The sequence below is a fragment of the Oryctolagus cuniculus genome, chromosome 7 (assembly GCF_964237555.1).
Source record: "Oryctolagus cuniculus chromosome 7, mOryCun1.1, whole genome shotgun sequence".
Classification (NCBI taxonomy): domain Eukaryota; kingdom Metazoa; phylum Chordata; class Mammalia; order Lagomorpha; family Leporidae; genus Oryctolagus; species Oryctolagus cuniculus.
In genome coordinates, this window is record NC_091438.1 from 43,379,774 (window position 1) to 43,398,574 (window position 18,801).

The window sequence follows — 18,801 nt, forward strand, 5'->3', positions numbered from 1 at the left end:
GCCGGGCCCCCTCCCATCCGCGCGCCCTCGGCTGTCGGGCCGACTGGCTGCAGGCGCCCGGTGGTCCGGTTCCTGGCCTTGCCCTCGCCGTCCTGGTCGAGCCCCTTCACCTGGGGCTCCTTGGTCCCTCACACCCAACGCTCTCACACTCTGCGTGTCCCTTTGGTCCTAGACCACCCCCAGCCTCGACTCTTGTGTTCCCATGGGCACGTATGCTAGGCGGTAGACCTCAAAACAAACCATTGACCTAACCAGACTTCAGCCGGCCTCCAATCCAGAGCTCCAAATCAGAACCTCGGTTCCCCAGAGTATCCCGCCGCCTCTTCCCGGTATCGCCCCTAAATAACAGGGATTGCCAGGAAACACCCAGCCTTCCCTCGTCCAGTGCCCTCCCTCCTCAGCCACAAGGCCAACTTTACGATGACTTGGCCAATCCACCAGAGCCCCTAACACCGGCTCCCTGGTACAAGTTACTTGCTGCTGGGAACTTTCCCCCCCAGCCTCCCACGCGTCTGTGGGGCGCGCCGCACGCCTCAGCTTCCCTGACTCACCGGGACAGCATGAGTGCCTGGATGAGTGCCTGGACGGTACACCAAAGCCAGGCGCTGAGGGGGCGGGGGTGGGGTCGCGGGTTGGACGGAAAGACTGTCCAGAGCAGGGAGCCTTGGGGAGCTCTCCCCTCCCTGCCAGCCCTCCGGGCCCTGGTGAGGGGCACGTATTCTACGGAGGGACAGAGATACAACCGCAGCTTCCTCTGGTGCAGGACAGAGCCTGGCACGTAGCTGGACTCACTGGCCCTAAGTAAGCAACTATGCAGGAGCAGAAAAGCACGTCCAAAAAACCAAACACATTTATTTTGAGACAAAGAACATTGTATAAAAAAAAAACCTCCAGTTGTAGAAATTACAGACACGCGGCGAGTCTATATACAGGTACTGTACATGTGGGCCCTGCCACACTCTAGGCAGACTATACACACGGGCACTGCCCTCACAGCTACACTCTAAGAACAGGTTGGCACAGCCCCCTGCTGGCCCAGCTCTGGGGAGTGCTGCCCCAGGCTGGGCACAAGGCAGTGCCTGGCTACGCATCTCCATGGCAGCTCCACAGGCGGAAGTCCTGCTGGCAGACACAGGATCAGCCCAAGCGTGGCTGCCTCTCCTGTATCTGGCTCCCTTTTCCTTCGGTCAGTTCACCTGGGCATCCTGACTCTCTGCGTGGAGCCATCTTGGCCAAGCTCGGCGTCCATGTTGCAGGGGTCCAAGGCCCTTCCAGCTCGGCTCCCACGGTGCCCTTCTTAAGGGGTCATGTCTGCACAGCTTGATTCTTTGGTTTAAAGGCAGCAGTTGGCAGGGAAAGGGCTGTCCCCACTTCTTTCTCCATCACTCTGAGGTGGAGGCAGGGAATGCCCTGCCAGGCTGGTTGACTTCCTTTGGGTTGAAACCCTTAATACTGACCCGTTTTGAGGCTGCTGGGTGGCAGCTTGTGCATGTGGTGGGAGTGGTTCCCAGGGCTGGGCTTCGGGAAGGGCCCCAGGACAGGTGAGGGTACCTGTCCCTGCCCCCTCAGCCCAGTTCCAATCCTTGAGCCAGATGGGGCGCACACCGTCAGTGGGTTTGCAGCAGCAGAAGTGGCAGGAGCAGCACAGCCCAGGCAAGTGGGAAGAGGCGGGGGGCAGCGCTGTGACCGATGCTATGTAGAACCTGCACCTCTGGGTCATCTGCAAGAGGAGAGGGCAAAGGCCCCACTATTAGCAGTGGCCCCCAGCCCAGCAGAGCTTTCCCAGCCCCTGCCGGGCGCAGCAGCCACCTGCTCATGCGACCTCCACAAGCCGACTCCTTGCTGTGCCCAGGGCCCAGTTGGCTCCATCTACCCACCTGCTGGGAGTCTCTTCTCCTGTGGATTGGCGTGGGCCTGAGGACTGTGAGCTGAAAGGCAAGAGAGGTAGCAGGTCAGGGACTGTGCCTCCTGAGAAGCAGAGCGGGGTGAGGGCAGTGAGGTTTCTGTACGATCTCCAAACACTAGAGCAGGCCCAGCCTGGAGATGGAGGGAGGAGGCCCCAGGACCCTGACACTCACTGATTTTGCCATTGACGGTCACCTTCAGCCTCAAGCACTGGTCTTCTTGGTGGTGAATGGGTTTCGCTGCAAGATAAACCCACGAGGTTTTAAGGAAGGAACTTTTGTTGGAAGAAGCCCGAAGGCCTCCGGGCCTGCTTTCTTGGCTCCCTCTGCCTTTCCGACTCCTCTCTTCCTTCTAACTCTGGTTCTTAGCCTCCTCAGTTCTTGCCCGTTTCCCACCCATCCTCCCATTCCTCAGACCAAGCCTGAGCTCTCAGCAGTGGTAAAAACCATCGACCCTGTCCGTCCTCACCTTCCACCCTCACTCCCTCAATCAAGCCTGAAGTTGGGCGAGGCCTTCAAGTGTGTTCCCCTTTAGCTGGACCACTGTATGTTACCCCTGCCTATGTACCACAGAGCTCATCTTTCAGCTCTTAAGATCCACTCAGGGCTCCCCACCGCTCTCAGGACAAAGCCCAAACTCCTTAGCACTTCTCAGGTCCCCCATGATCTGTGCTGTCCACTTCTCCAAGCTCCCTTCCGTCCACTGCCTATGTCCCTCCCGCTCCACCTGGATGACTACAGGGAGTTCCCTGAAATGTCACATGTCCTTTGCATGTGTCCCTCTGTCCTTGGCCAGCTTCTCTGCTTCCCCACTAAGCCTGCCCTGAGCCCCCTAGCCTGGCAGGTGCACAGGCCTGGGGCTCCCAAGGCCCTGTGCTTAAGTCTGCCACATCACACGTGAGTCTAACCATGCCGGCCTGTGTGTGTTCCAGCCCTGCTTCCCTGAGGACAGGGGCTGTGTAGGGTTCTCTTTATCTCTGAGCACCAAGCAGAATGCCCAGGACACACTCTACTTCTGTGATGTGAATGAATGAAAGCAGAAGTCAGGATCGGGAGGGGCCCCTGCCCGGCATGTCCACCCCAGGCCGCTGTGCCCTCCTGGGCACTCACAGATGTAGTAGTAGCTGTGTCCTTCTTTGAACTCCTTGCCCAGCGTGAAAGGTGTGAAGCGCTGGAACTTCTCAGACAGCTTCTCTGGGCCGTGCTTGGCATTGGGCTGATTGCACTGCCAGCGGACTTGGTCCTTGGAGCGGGGCTGGCACAACTGATAGTCCTCATGCTCCACCAGGTACAGTGTGTACCGCTCCATGGCGGTGTCTGCCACGGAGTTGTCCTCGTAATGCGGACAGATGATGTCCAGGTAGTCACTCAGGCGCACGTGCACGGTGTAGTCCGCATCCCGGAACCTGGGCATGCGCAGAAGGGGCAAAAGCAGGCGGTCAGCAGCCGGGCCACAGCCATGGGCCCTCCACAGGATTCCGTGACCCCCTCACATTTCTCACTGGATCCCCCAACGGTTTCTCCAGAATACCCACCTCCAATATTTACTGATCTTGAGCTGTTTCGTATCTTGCCACCATCTTCGAGCATCCTCCCCACCAGTCCCCCAAATAGCAGCCACTCAGTACCTTCCAGGTACCACGGCACATCCCACAACCACCCTACCGGCCCCGTATTTGCCCAGGGATGGGCTTCTGAGCATTTCTGTAGCTCACCCGTCATTGTCTTCTGCCCCGAAATATTTCCGCAAATCTATTCTATCAGTCGCTCCTTTAAATGCCACGGAGCCTCCATGAGAGACCGAGCTGGACCATTCTACAGCTGGGGTTCCAGGAACCCCGTCCCCTGGAGTCCGCAGGCTCGGCTCCCACACTCGTTTTCACTTCCCTCATCCTCTCACGCTTCCCTAACCACACAGGGCCCAGTTCACTTCCCCCAAGCCCGGGCCCAAGCCCAGGTCCACAGATAACCCAAGTCAGATCTCGCCCATCAATTCAGTCCAATCTCCCTTTCTAGTGCTCATGTTTATAGCCTGGTCTCCTGGTCCTCCGGCACCCCCAAAACATTCCCATCCCTTCCTCTCCAAAAGCCACACCCCCACCCTCCCACCCCGCCCCCTGGGATGAAGTGCAGGAGTTCTCAGAACAGAGACAGTTCACTCCTCTCCTCTCAAGGTGGAGCCAGCTCCCCTCCCCCAGCCCAATCCCGCCAAGCCCCACAGGCTCCAGCCTGACTGCCCACCGGCCCCTCCCCCAGCTCCAGACACCTGGCTCCCCACCGGGGTGGGGTCCTCCTGGGGGAAAGTGCCTCCCCTTGGCTCGCCAAGCTGGTCAGCAGTCTGGACTCCCCCAGGCAGTGCCAACTAGAGAGCCGGCAGACCTGGCTGCTGACTTGCTTCAGGCCAAAGCGCTGGGCATGGGTGGCGGGGGAGGTGGGCACACACCGCCCAGGCAGCTCGGCCCCGGGAGCCAGCAGAGGCCTGGCCTGGCTGCAGCTTGCTGCCTCACAGGGCCCCTCCCCCACCCCAGGGGAAGGAGAGAGAGGAGCAGAGAGAGGCTTTTAAAATTCCTCTCTGGAGAGATAAACATAGAAGCCATTTCGGAACAGGTATTTCAGCTCTGGGCCTGGCGTCTTTCCCCTGTTCCCGTGACGGGCACTGACTCATGCCTCCTCCACCTCTGCTACCCGCCCTGGCGCTCAGGAGATCCTGTGAAAATGCCAAGGGTGGCCAGCCCCCAGGACTCCGGGACGGCAGGCACAGGGCACCGCACCTGCTCGTGCTGCACTCGGACCCCCAGGCAAAGGCAGCAGGCAGGTGCCGGTGGGCAGGCTGCCTGTCTCTCTGTTCTTCCAGCACCAAGTTGGCCAGGGCTGGCTCCCAGAGGCACCACCCTGCTCCTGATGCTGCCCCTGCCTGGGGCCTGGAGATCCCAGGGCCGATGCCCACTGCCCTGAGTCACTGATGCCAGCCTCACACCCGCCCAGCTACTGCCACCTCATCTTTGCCCCCAAGCTGGGGCTGACTTGGCTGCCCATGGACTCCACTCTGGACTGGCTTCTCTTTAGTCTGGAGTATGGCTGTGTGTGTGTGTTCAGGGGGGCAGGGCAGAGGCTGTGCGTGGTGGGGACCCCCAGGCCCCCTCCATGGGGCAGCAATCTGCTCCACTGGGCCCTGATTTCACTCTTGCTCCCCGTGGGGGAAGGGGGGCAGCAGCGGCAGAGAGGCAGGAGGGGGGCAAGGAAGAGGCTCCTTCCTGAAAGAGAGGAAACCTGGGAGCTTGGGAACGGAAAAGCCCAGGGTTCCCCCCTCCCTGCTCACGGCTTCCTGTCCCCTCCGCCTCCTCCAGCCAACACCTGGCATGGGCATAAACAGGGACTTTGCTCTTTCCCACTACTAGGCCAGACACTGGGTCAAGGAGGCAAAGAGCAGGCGGCAAGGAGCAGGCAGGGGGAGGGCCGGCCGGGTGACCAAGGTGGGGCAGGGGGCGCTGCTCTCTGGGCTTGGCAGCTGGTTCTCCAGCTCCCCCTCCTCAACAAGCTGTAGACAGCCGAACCCTGCACCAGGCAATGCCACAGGGTGCGAGGAGGCGGGCACAGTCTTTTTCTCAAAGGGAGTTGGTGGGGGGCAGGCGAGCCAGGGCTTGGGGTGTCCAAGATTAGTGACCCCAAACTGCCTGCCCCTTCCCTCCCTGCTCCGCCCTGCATCCCCGCAAATACTGTTCCCGTAACTTCAGAAAACTCAAGGGCAAGAACAAAAGGTCCCACAGAGCGTCTTCCTCCCAGTGCCATTTGCCTCACAGCCCTAAACCTGCCCAGGAGAAATTAACTCTTTCCTGCCCAGCGCCCCCTTGCAATCCTTTGCACCACACTCCTTCCTTCTGAAACTTCCCCTTCACCTCTCCCCCTCCCTCCATCTCTTCAGTTCTACTACCTGAACCTCAAAAACAGGTGACTCCCTCAACCTACCCATGCATGTGTCAGCCCCAAGAACCCCTTGTAGGGGGGCTCTCCAGGGTCGTCTTCAATGCACCAGGAATGCTTAATACCCCACAGCCCAGCCCTTCCCAAGACCTCCTTCCCGGATACCCTGAGCACTGTGCTCACTCTCCACGTTCCATCAGGCAGCTCTTGCTTGTCAGCACGGGAGGATGTCCCAGTGACCCGTGGAGAGGGGCACTGAGGTCTTCACCGGGGGTGGGGTGGGGGATCTAGGACCAGGGCCTTGGCGCCAGGGAGGATGGTCCCTGCTCCAGGCAGGAACTGTGCAGCAAGGGTCCCTCGCCTCAAAGTGAGAGGGGTGCCAGAGGGCAGAGGCAGCGCCCGTGCAAGCAGACCGGCAGGTTCCTGCCCCGGGGTGGGGTGCTCCCGGTAACGAGGGTGAAGTGCGGGGAGGGAAAACTGCAGGCTCCTTCCCGCCTCTGGTCTCTCTCCTAAGCTCAGGTCAGGGGCTGGCCGGGGAGCGGGGGAGGACAGTGCCAGCCGGGCACCCAGGCCGCCAGCGGGAGACTCGGGGCTTACTTGGGATTGGAACTGTTCCAGAAGACGGTGTGGCGGTCCGCAGCGGCCAGACTGCAGCACAAACCCAGGAGTGGGGCCCAGAGGAACTCCATAGCGCGGGGCCAGGCCGGGCCGGGCGGGCACGGGGGCTCCTCGGGGTCCGGGCTCCCGCTGGCTCTCTCCGCGGCGCACTCGGCACCGCGCTCACAGCTCTGGCCCCTTCGCCGCGCGACTCCGCCTTTTGGGCCGGCGCCGCCTGACACCCGGCCCCGCCCCCGCCCCGCCCGGCGCGCGGCTGCCCCGGGGCGGTGGGGGCTGGGGCGGTGGAGGAGGGGCGGGCCGGGGCGGGAGGAGGCCCGGGTGCTGGGGGGGCAGCGAAGCGCGCCCCTCGGCCTCCACAGTCCCGCCCAGGAGCTGCGTGTCCGTTCACTCGGTGGCCTGAGCGAAGCGTTCCGGCTTGATGGCACCGGGCGCGCAGCAGCGTTCGGGAGAAGAGGGCGAACTCGCACGTGCCGGCCAATGAGCGCGCGGGCGCGGGACCTAGCTTCGCAGCGGTCAGCGCGGCTCCCGCAGAGTGTGAGGGTGCTGCTCGGCGGCCAGCTCCCCGGAGCCTCGCACGCCCAGGCCTGGCGCCCGCGTCCCACAGCCGCCCCAGTACCAGCCCCCACCCCACCCCACCCCACCCCCGGGCTCGGCGCTGCTCTGCCCCTTCACACACACACACACACACACACACACACACACGCACGCGCGCGGCTGTTTGTTTTTGTTGGGTTTGTCAATGTTGTCTTTGTTCTGGAGATTGTGTCATCGCCTGGATGCCGGGAAGAAAGCGCTGCGCTGTGTGTGACCAAGTGTGTAACGTGTGCGGCCAGGGTTAAGGGTGCTGTTGCTCATCAGTGCCCGTGCGCGGGAGGAACACGCGGGGCCCTGGCTCACGAGGGCTCCGTCCTTGCTTCTAGCTGTGCCCAGGGCGCTGACGTGTGTGTGTGTGCGCGCGCGTGTGTGTATGAGAGAGAAAGAGAGAGAGACAACACACGTGTGCCCTTCGAAGGGTGACAAACTGCACCCACACGAGTACGTACGGCGTGTGTGGTGCGCGTGGTGGCGCGCAAGTGTGTAGCACGGTGTGAAACTGCCACCTGCGTGTGCCGATGCCCGCGCACCGCGAGTCGGGGGCAGGGGAGTTGGCGCGCCGCGGGCTCCAGCCCCGTCCGAGCGAGTCTCCCAGTCAGATGGGCCCCAAGAGCCGCGCGCCGTGTAAACAAAGCCGCTGGAATTCGGCTCTCGGGGCTCTTCTCCCCGCCGGGACCTGCTGCTGTCTGGAGAGGGGGAGGCGGGCGGTGTCGGCTCCCTGGTGGAGAGGGCGGGCAGGTGTCTGATTAGGCTCGCGAGTGCCTGCAGCCGGAGAGCCTGACGCCGCGGTCAGTGTGAGCGGGGCGGCTACATGTGTGGTTGTGTGCGCGCCCCTGGCCGGTGCTGGGAGGGCGTGTGCGTCCTGGGTCGGCCCTTGCTTGCGGCTGCGCATCGCGGAAAGCCGCGGACCTGGGGCCCCTGGCCGGCGGGGCCCAGCTTTCTCGGTTCCCAGGCCAGTTCATCTTTTATTTATTTATTTATTTTTACGGCGAGGCCTGGCGACAAGCCCCTGTAATTACGCCAGATCCGGACGCCGCGGCAAGTCCGGCGCTGACCCCGCCAGGGAGGAGCCTGGAGCCGGGGGAGGGCCACCGCTGGCCTCCTCCGCGCCCGCAAGGGCTCAGTCTGCAGGAGGCCCGGGCTTACGATAAATACGAGTGTTTACCCAGAGCCAAGTAGGTGCATGGCCAGGTAACCCTGTGGCCAGGTCAGGGCCGGGTTTGCACACCGCCACTCCTGTGCGCACCTGCCCCGGGGCGACGTGCTCAGTCCCACGTTGCTTCCACCCCTCCCGCGGAGACCAAAGTCTACCTGCCCCAGGGCGGCACCTCACGCGCCTTTTGCTCACCTGGGTGGACACTTGGCTGTCGGCCTCTCACGTTCCCCCGGCCGGAGTGCCCCATCCCAGCTCGTGGGATCCGCAGACTCCACGCTCTATGAGGGCAGGGGTTTTTGGTTTGTTCCTTGTCGTACAGCCAGCGCCTAGCCATGTATGGTAATGGGAGGAGGACACTCGCTGAGCGAGTGAAATCAGTGTTGGGCAAAGGTGCTTAACCTCTGTCGGCTACTCTGAAAGGAATCCAGCAGAGGAGTTTAAGATGGAGAGGGGAGGGGCGGTGGTGGCCCGAGATTGCCCCCCGGAGCAGGCGGGTTTGCTCTGGATTCAATGGTTCCTCTGATGTCCGGGACGCCCCGGGTACGTGTGGGGTCCCGCGCTGCGCCGGTCGGGCTGGGCAGGTTCGGGCTCGCTGGGCCCAGGCTGGCGGGGCCGCGTCCGCTCCCGCCCTGCCTGCGTCTAGGGTGGAGGAGGGGTGGAGGACACAGAGCCCTCCTGCCGACTTTCCCCCTTCAGGCCTTGAGCCCATAGCTCCGCGATCAACGTATTGGTGGGTTCTAGGGTTGTTACCAGCCCGAATGGGGCGCATCCAGGTGCCGGGTGTCCCGATGGGCACCGAGAGAGTGAGGGTGAATCTGCGACCCCATCCCTGCCCTCGGGGACCCCTGGAGCAGTGGGGGAAATAGACAAGCCACCAGTATGAGAGAGAGGCTGTGAAATGCTGTGGCCCGGACCTGAAGACCCACACGCCTTCGCGGTGCCCTGAGCCCTCCCGCAGCCGCGGCGACGCCTGGTGGACCGAGAGCAGAGTTGCAGGCCGGGTGCGATCCAGGCGGACTGCAGAGGGGGACTTCCGCACGCGCAGACTTCGCCAGCGACCCAATGCTGGGCCCCTTCCCGGGCCCAGCCGCCAGCCTGCCCAGGCGGGTCTGAGCTCGAGACTCTTTGCGGTGAGAAGCGGTTCACCGACACCCCCAGGCAAACATCTGTGCGCAGTGCCGACAGCTGCCTGACGTGTCCGTCTGTCTGTCTGAAATTCCCACCATGAGTCCTTTCTGGGGATTCCTGAGAGGCAGGGTTAACCCTGTGAGTGCCCTGAGGAAGGCCTTACCGCTGGAGGGAGGGGCTGCCCGTCTGCGGGGGGCACTGCCAGCCTGGAGGCAGCATTTCCAGCCTGAAGCAGGCGCAGCTCCTGGACAGCTTGCCGGGTGCTCTGCGGTTTGGGGTGGGGAAGGCCACCTGGCTCAGCCCTAGAGGGCATTTCTGGGTAATGGGGTGAGGCAGCAGGAGGAGGGACTGAGCCTGAGCTTGGAGCCTCCCCTGCCACATTCACTCAAGGTCATTTTGAAAATCAGTGTACAGCTCCCACTTTATTACTCAGGTGTGCACATTTTTCGGGAATTAGAAAACAGCACAGGAGAGGCAGGGGGAAGGGCAATGCTGGCCACGCTGACATGTGCACCTGTCGCCTGCCAACCATTCTGTTGGCTTTAGAAGATGTGATCTATGTGACGCATTTCAACTGTGTGCGTCTTTGCCCCCTTTAACCGTGGGAACACAAAATGTTTTCCTATGTTATAAACTCTTTGCCAACAATACTTTTTTTTTTTTTTTTTCAAAATATACCTGAGAGCGAGCAAGAGAGTGAGCTCCCATCTGCTGGTTCACTCTCCAAATGCCAAAAATGGCCAGGTCAGGAGCCAGGTGCTCAATGCCATGTGGATGGCAGGAACCCAGCTACTTTCAGGTCTCCCCCACAGGTGGCAGGAACCTGACTGCCTGAGCCATCAACTGCTGCCCCTCAGGATGCAAATTAGCAGGAAGCTGGAGTCAGAAGTAGAGATAGGGGCCAGCCTTGTGATGAAGATGATAAAGGGGCCGCCTGCATTCCATATGGGCACCGGTTCCTGTCCTGGCTGCTCCACTTCCAAACCACCTTCCTGTTAATGGAGCTGGGCCCCTGCTGAACACATGGAAAACCCAGATGAAGCTCCTGGCTTCTGCCTGGCCCAGCCCTAGCTGCTTCGGCCATCTGTGGTGTGAACCAGCAGATGGAAGACCTCTCTCTGTTTCTCCTTCTCTCTCTGTAGCTCTGACTTTCAAATAAATAAATCTTTCAAAAAATTAATTAAGGGGAGGCAGCACTGTGGTATAGCGGGAGAAACTGCTGCCTGCAGTGCTAGCATCCCATATGGGCACTGGTTCAAGTCCCAGCTGCCCCATTTCCAATCCAGCTCTCTGCTATGGCCTGGGAAAGCAGTGGAAGATGGACCCAGTCTTTGGGCCCCTGCACCCAGGTGGGAGACCCAGAAGAAGCTCCTGGCTCCTGGCTTCGGATCGGCACAGCTCTGGCCATTGCAGCCTTCTGGGGGAGTGACCTAGCAGATGGAAGACCTCTCTCGCTCTCTCAGCCTCTGCCTCTCTGTAACTCTGCCTTTCAAATAAATAAATAAATAAATAAATAAATATTTTTTAAAAAAGGGTGGGGGGAGAAGACAGGACTAGAACCCAGGCACTCCAATATAGGACTCGGGCATCTTAGCCACTAGGCAAAATGCCCACTCCATAAACGATGAGTTTTGAAACTTTTAAAATTAACTGATTAATTTGAAAGGTAGAGAGGAGAATGAGCACGCTGGAACTGCAAGTGAAGCTGTGTCTGAACTTAGTCACCCGATATGGGATATGGGATGCACGTGTCCCAGGCAGCATCGTAACCATGTGCCAAATGCTGCCTTGGTAAAGAGCCTTCTTAAGGGGGCAGCAAGATAGTTCAGAGAGTGAGTGTTGGAATGAACAGGGTAGAAACGGGCGAATACCTCTGCACCCCAGCTCCTCAGCTGCAGAGCGGTTGGGCTGCTTGGTTCTTAGAAATAACCCTGTAATTGATTTCCACTCAATAAGTAGTTGTGGAACACCTGCGGGGACCAGGCTGTGCGCTCAGACTTCAAGCAGGACAGCAGGCAAGGCCCTGCCCCTCGGGGCCCGCGTGGCCATGGCCACCCACCTTTCTGGATTTGGAGACTCTCGTGGATCGTGGAAGAGCTTTTGACAGAGCTTCTCCCTATTCCAGTTGTCTTACTGAAGGTCAGGGTGACCTGAAATTGCCCCTGCTGACATCCGACCCAGGAGTGGGCTGAGTGGGGACAAGGTGGAAGTCTCCCGGGGAAGAAGAGGCGGCATGCTAGGGAATGGGAAGGAGAAGGGAGGGCTGACCAGCGGCTGTGGTTTCTACCCAGAGGTGCTGCTTGCTGCTTCCTAATCGCTCATCTCAACCTTTGTGCGAGGCCCTGGGGATTAGGAAAGACATCCCTGCCCCGAAGGAGCCTGGTCTGCTGGCAGGTGCATCATTAGAATAAAAGATAAGAGCTCAAATGGAGATGGAAGTGGCCTAACAAGCCTGTCCATTTGTTTATATGGGATGGGAGGGGGATTTTAGGGGAGGGGGGTCTTTGAAATGGGCCTTAGAGGATAACCAGACATTCACATTCAGGGACTAAGGAGCAGAGGACACAGGTGGAGGGCGGCAGAGTATGGTGGGTGCTCTGAGGCAGGTGAGTCAGAGGCGGTGTGAAGGCCACGGGACGGGATGTGGAGCGTTACCCTGTAGCCCGCAGCTGCTGGAGTAGGAAACACAATCAGATGTGCATTTTGGAAAAATCACTGAGGTGAGTAGAATGTGGGTGGGGAGGGAGCCCAGAGGTAGGGGCTGGTTAGACCTGCACGGCAGGAGGTCCAGAGGGAGTGAGGAGTGCCTGGGGCAGGGGAGGGGCAGAGGACAGGGCTGGGCTGTCCCCAGCCCTGGACCTGAGGCAGGGGGCAGTCTGGGATGGTGTGGGGGCATAAGTGCTGCTTCCGGACAGGAGATGGAGCATAGGAACAGACGCAGGGAGGGTAAGTGTGCATCGTGCTAATTAGGAGTGATTTGGCTGCAAAAACCCAGAATATTTAGCTACCAGCAGTTTAAACAGCCGGACTTACTTCTCTCCCATAACAAGCAGCCTGGAACTGCAGCTCGACAGTGTGGTCCAAGAGCCAGCGCTCTCCGCTCTCCCGCCCTCACCACCCTGGTTACGAGATCAGATCGCTGCCTCAGCCCCAGCCACCTTCAAGCTACACGGGCCACAGGAGGAAGGGTTTTCTCTCAAGCTTCCTCTGGAAAGAAACTCCCCTCTGGGCGGGTATTTGGCACAAGGTTAAGACCCGACTTGGGACTCCCACATCACACACCAGAAGAGCTCCAATCCCGCTCCTCTTCCGATTCCAGCTTCCTGCTAATGCACACCCTGGGAGGCAGCAGGTGTTGGCTTGAGTGCTTAGGTCCCTGCCACCTGTGTGGGAGATCTGGACTGAGTTCCGGCTTCAGGCTTCAGCCTGCCCCTGTGGGCATTTGAGGAGTGGTGGTTCAGGATGAAGCCAGGAGCCAGGAACTACATCTGGGTCTCCCACACGGGCGGCAGGGGCTCAAGCACTTGAGCCATCATCTGCTGCCTCCTGGGGTGCACGTTAGCAGAAAGCTGGATTGGAAGAGGAGGCAAGATTCAAATCTAGGCACTCCAATATGGGATACAGGCATCCCAAGCGTTGGCTTAGCCAGCTGCCTCGCAACACTCACCCCCTCTCTACCTTTCAAATAAATAAAATACAAAATAAAAAGGTTACCTTTAAAAGAAAGGGAGGGAGGGAGGAAGTCCCTGGCTGGGTCCCAGCTAACTCCCCCTCCATCCCCAGCTCCCTGGGCCCCGTCTCCACTGTGCCTGAGAAGGAGAAACTGAGCGCCCACTGGCGCTGAACAGAGGCCTCTGTCCCCCAACCCTGCAACTGCTCTGCTCCCCAAAGGCACGGATTTTGTTAGCCTGGAAGCAGGGGCACGTGGCTTTTGGGTGATGGTGACCACTGTCTGCGAGACGTGTGGCGTTGGAGGGTCCAGTGGGACTCCTAGGAGAGGCAGGAGGAGGCCAGGGGCGGCGGCTCTGGAAGTGAGGCTCGTGGGGAGCGGGGGCTCACGGGAAGGACTTGCCCTTGCCCCCAGGTGGGGAAGAAGAGTGGGCTTGTGCTGGGGGCTGGGGGGCTGCACCCAGCAGGGCAGAGCTGGGCACCGTCCAGGCAGCCTGAGTCTTTCTCTCTAACACAGCAGAGGAGCAGCAAGTCAGCCACCTTTATTTCAGAAGCAGAAACTTTTATATAACTTTCCCCCCTAATTACAGAAACAAATACGTGACCGTTACAGAAAATGGAAACACAAGAAAAGAGAAAGGCCCCCGAAGTTCCGCCTCTGGAGCGAGCACCCGCCTTGCCTCTTTCCCATGGCTCTGTAATTTTTTATGGCGAATGTTTTCGAGAGGTTACAGCCCAGCTCGGAATCCTGTACGTTTGTGTAACCTTTTACGATGTTGCCGTGTTTTCAGTGGCGTGTTTTATCACCGGCCCTTTCGTCCTTACAGACCCCCATGTGTTGTGAGGTGGGCAGAGGCGGGTGCTGTGGCACCCACCGAGCAGCTGAGGAGGCCCAGGCTCAGACGGCCCCCAAAGGCGCCCCTTCTGCAGCTCCCTGCCTGGTGGCCCCGCCCCGGGAGAGAGGAAACTTCCCCTCCAGGCAGGGGGCTGTGTGTGCTGTGAGCAAATGGATCCAGCGCCCTGGAGAAGGGAGAGGAAGGGATTGGGAAAGCGGCAGCTCCTTCCAGAACCAGAGCCCCCTGGCAGGGGAGCGGGGGAGGTGGAAGGTCCTGGAGGGGACTGGAGGGAGTCTGTGGTACAAGCTTCGCAATGCAGCCCCCCAGGGCTTGAGCCTGCCCTGGCGTGTCCCTGCAGGAGGTAGCTGTCCAGATACCAGCTCCTCCTGGTTACTACAGGGGATCCCGGATAAGGCAGCTTGTGAAGAGGAGCACTGTGCAGAGAGCTGGGTTTGGGTCCCACCTGTGGAAACTTGGGGATGTGCTTTAACCTTTATGAGCCTTAGTTTTTTCATCTGTAAAATGGGGGCAAGGCTCTCTTTCTTCATGAGATTATTAGAGGGAGCAAATGAAATAACAGATTCAAGGCACCCGGGGTTGAGCCTGGGGAAGTAGCTTGTGTTTCTTATCACATGGTTCCAATGGAGAGGGGTGTCTTCAGGATACAGAGCTGGTGGGGAGGAGGCCCAGGAACGTAAGAACTGGCTGAACCGGGTGGTATGCTGTGCAAGCCATAAGGCATGGCAGCTGAGAGCTCTGAGGTTCAGGGGGAGGGGGCAGAGACATAGGTGGGACATGGCTTTTGGGGGCTCCCTGGTGGGAATGGTAGGCCAAGGGCATCCCACACCCAGAGGAGCCCTGCACCTGCAGGGGTGAGGGGAAGATGTGATAGTGGCTCGGTCCCCCGGGGGCTGTTCTTCCCTCCTGCTGTTCCTCATTCTGCCCCCTGACTCCACTCCACTCTCCCACCCTCTCCTGCACTTGTTCCTCATGGCCTTGGCATCATGGAGTCCACCGGCCCTGGGCCAGGCTGGGTCCCGGGACCCCTGAGCTGGGTCTTAAGCAGGAATGTGAATTGCTAAATAGCAGTGGTAGGAGGGCACAGAAAACACTGACAGGAGACCAACTTACAGGTCTGGGTGGGACCGGGAGCCACCCAGAGAGGTGGAGCAGCTGCGAATGCCAGGCGGAGCGTGGCTGGTGCCTCGGAGGGAAGCAAACACACTGACCGCGGCACTTGGACAAGAGACTCCTCTGGACCACAAAGTGTCCGGGGAAGTGTCCGGAGAGACAGACAGACACCCTGCGGGACATCCTCAGGATGCATTCCAGATAGGGCTGGAGAAAGGCCTCAGGCCAAGCAGGGCTGGCCTCTGAAACAAACTGAGGGGTTGCACTTAGCTGGGGAACCCAGGCCGAGGGAAGGGAGAGAGGGCAGCAGCTGGAAGAGCGGATAATGGGCGAGGTGTCCCCGGGGACCAGGGGCGCAGCAGCGGCTGGTGTGCCAGCAGCACGCCCTCCCTCCCGAGCTTATTCGGAACACTTTGCATGCATTAGTGCACTCAGACTTCACAGGCAGCCTAATGTGCGTCTCCTCACTTCACCCATAAGCGCACTGGCTCGCAGAGACACCGATGCCTTCCCCGAGGTCACACAGCTGGGGGAAGGTGAAGCCAGACAGCACACCTCAGAGAGGCCTCTTTGAACCCCTGAAATGCCCACAGCTGCTCCTAGAGCAGTGCCGCTCTGCTGGCCTCAGGTACAGGCCACTGGGGACACAGGGATGATGCAAGAACGTTCCAGAACATTCTCTCCAGGGAGCTGCAGCTGCAGGGATGTTGAGGGGAGGATGGGGGTGTTGGTTCAGCACCAGGAGCCCGGCTGGGTTACAAAATCCTAAACACAAAACACTTCCTCCCCAGGTCCTTTGTGCCATAGCTCAGCCAATCAGACGTGGCCACCCGGGGCTCCTCCTGCGGGGGAGCTGAGAATCCTTTTCTCTCCAGGGCTCCCGAGGTCCTGGTGGCCCCTGCACCTGCCCCTCTCCCAAGGTCGGTTCCCAGCCCTCCCACCCGTTGTCTGAATGACTGAACGTCCTTCCAATAAATTCTTTTTTCTGCTTTAAGTGACCTAGAATCATTTTCTGTCACTGGCAAGAGGGAGTCAGTGATGGTGCCGAAATGTGCCCCCTGGGAGATGGGAGACAGGAAGGGTGGAAAAGTCTGAAGACAGGGCCAGGGCAATCAGGGGCGGGCGCTGGGGGGTGGCGTGGGAGGCAGGAGTCCGATCTCAGCAGGTTAGATTTGAAAGCTTGGGAATTCCCGACGAATGGGTTAAGAAGAAGCTGCGGATTTGGGCTTGGACCTGGAGCGGTGCTTTGATTTAGGTGCTTTGATAAGGTTGGGAGCAGAGGCCCCGGAAGGGCCGTACTGGGGGTGGAGAGCCGCGACAGAGAGCTGGCTTGCAAATGCGGTGTCTGCCCGAGCCAGGCAGGCGTCCAAAGGGAGCAAGGGGCCCAGGTGGGCTTCTCACAGAGGCTGGCAGCCCTTCACCTCAGTGAGCCCAGAAGGCAGAAGACACCGCTGTGGGTGCAGCAAAAGCCCACATCTGTCAGGGGCCACACTCGGAGTCTCCACTGGTCCCGGCAGCCGGCTCCGAGCACCTGTGAGACTGGGTGACCCCACCCACACGACATGGCTCCAGATGGAGGGGCTCCCCAAAGGAAACTGGGCAGCCATCCCCAGGAGGGGGAGTGGCACCTGGGCAAGCCAACAAGCAGGTGCTGGGGGCGGGGTGGGGGGAGAGCCGGGGGAGGGCCACAGCAGCTTGAGGAGGCAGCAGAATGCAGGGAAGGATTTTTTTTTAATGAGGAAACGTGGGCCCTGTTGTAGATGAAAAGGAGGAGCGAACCAATGGAGGCAGCCTGGAGATGCAGGGGGAAACTGAGGAAGTCGGCCTCAGGAGGGGCTAAGGCAAGGGCCGAGGGAGCAGGGCTGAGCTGTGGCGCAGCGGGTTAAGCCGTGGCCTGCGGCACCATCATCCCATGTGAGCTGCAGTGAGAGTCCCGGCTGCTGCACTTCCATTTTTTTTTCTAAGACTTTTAAAAATTATTTGAGACCAGCACCGTGGCTCACTAGGCTAATCCTCCACCTAGCGGCGCTGGCACACTGGGTTCTAGTCCCAGTCGGGGCGCCAGATTCTGTCCCGGTTGCTCCTCTTCCAGTCCAGCTCTCTGCTGTGGCCAGGGAAGGCAGTGGAGGATGGCCCAGGTGCTTGGGCCCTGCACCCCATGGGAGACCAGGAGAAGCACCTGGCTCCTGCCTTCGGATCAGCACAGCGCACCGGCCGCAGCGCGCCAGCCGTGGCGGCCATTGGAAGGTGAACCAACGGCAAAAGGAAGACCTTTCTCTCTGACTCTCTCTCTCACTATCTACTCTGCCTGTCAAAAAAAATTATTTGAAAGACAGTTACAGGGAGAGGGAGAGGGAGAGGGGGAGGAGGAGGGGGAGGGGTCTTCCATCTGCTTGTTCATTCTCCAGATGACTGCAATGGCCAGGGCCAAGCCAGACCAGGCACATTAGCAGGGAGCTGGACCGGAAGTGGAGCAGCCAGGACCTGAACGGCACCCATAGGGGATGCCAGTACTGCAGGTGGAGGCTTTACCCTGCCAATGACCCTGGGAGAAAAGCAGAAGATGGCCCAGGTATTTGGGCCCCTGTACCTACTCAGGAGATCTGGAAGAAGCTCCTGCCTCCTGGTTTCAGCCTGGGCCGGCCCCAGGTACTGTGGCCATTTGGGGAGTGAACAAGCAGATGGAAGACCTCTCTCTCTGTCTCTGTCTCTGTCTCTGTCTCTGTCTCTGTCTCTCTAACTCTGCCTTTCAGTAAATAGAAGCGGATCTTAAAATAAATCAATGAATCCCTTGTGGCAAAGAGGGGAGAGCAGCTGGTTCTCAGGGTGGAGTGGGTTGGGGTGGGGACGGGAGGAGTTGGAAGGAAGCCGAGAGCCAATTCCCAGGTCACCTGCTGTCCCAGGCCTCCCATAGGCAAAGAACCTGGCTTTGGGAGACCGGCTTGTGCCTCACTGGCGAAGCCGAGCCCCTGCACAGGGCCCTGGACGTGGGTGCTCGGCGCCACAGGCCCCGAATCCCTCAGCGATGTCCCCTTGCCCTGCTCCACTGACGCAAACTCAGACCCAGCTCGGGCTGAAGCTGACTCGGTGAACGGAGCGGGTGGTGCAAGCCTGCTCACGGGCTCCCAGATCACAAGGCTCCTGGGGTCATTATCTCTTCCTTTATAGATAATATCTTCATGCTTGCCTTTATCTTGAGAGTTTTTCCAGGAAATGAGTAAAAAGTAACTGCCCTTACGTGTACAGCCCCCAGACTGACTAAAGCACGCTCTACCATCCCCAGAATTCCCGGAACACTGGTATCACTGATCCATCAAAGGAAGGCCACAGCACGGCCGACCAGCCAGGGCCAGAGCAGAGCACGTCCTTCTCAATCCCAGTGTCCATCCGTGACATTCCTTACCGCGGGGCAGGCATTTGGCGAAGCCATGAAGATGTGGTGCTGCCACTTGCTGCACAGGTATCCCATATGAGATCCTGGGTTGAGCCCCAGCTGCCTTGCTTCCGATCCAGCTTCCTGTTAATACACCTGGGAGGCAACAGGTGATGGCTCAAGTTCCTGAGTCCCAGCCACCCACATGGGAGACCCGGGTGGAGTTCCAGGCTCCTAGCTTTGGCCTGACCCAAACCTGAATTCGACTTGGCTATTGCAGTCATTTGGAAAGTGAACTAGCAGATAGAATAATTCTCTCTCTCTCTCTCTCTCTTGCTTGCTCTGATTTTCAAATAAATAAATAACCCTTAAAAAAAAAAGGACACGGCTTGGGATGCCTGCATCCCATATCTCAGTGCCTGGTTGAGTGCTGACTCCCAGAATTCCTTTTTGCTGATGCTCACTCTGGGA

At 59.6% G+C, this 18,801-nt stretch overlaps 1 protein-coding gene across 2 annotated transcripts; it reads right to left on the reverse strand.

The window, feature by feature from the left end:
• Window positions 1-832: 832 nt before the first annotated feature.
• EFNA1 (ephrin A1) lies at window positions 833-9,555 on the reverse strand. 2 transcript variants are annotated; one of them, XM_070077597.1, is made up of 5 exons: window positions 9,485-9,555; window positions 3,015-3,310; window positions 2,079-2,144; window positions 1,878-1,928; window positions 833-1,720 (listed from the first exon to the last, which is right to left on the reverse strand). In XM_070077597.1, the coding sequence occupies exons 1-5, from the start codon at window positions 9,538-9,540 to the stop codon at window positions 1,608-1,610; spliced, it is 582 nt and encodes a 193-aa protein (XP_069933698.1). In that variant the 5' UTR covers window positions 9,541-9,555; the 3' UTR covers window positions 833-1,607. The 2 variants fall into 2 exon arrangements, with proteins under 2 accessions (XP_069933698.1, XP_002715379.2); XM_002715333.5 differs by lacking the exon at window positions 9,485-9,555 and adding an exon at window positions 6,423-7,020.
• Between the last annotated feature and the right edge of the window lie 9,246 nt (window positions 9,556-18,801).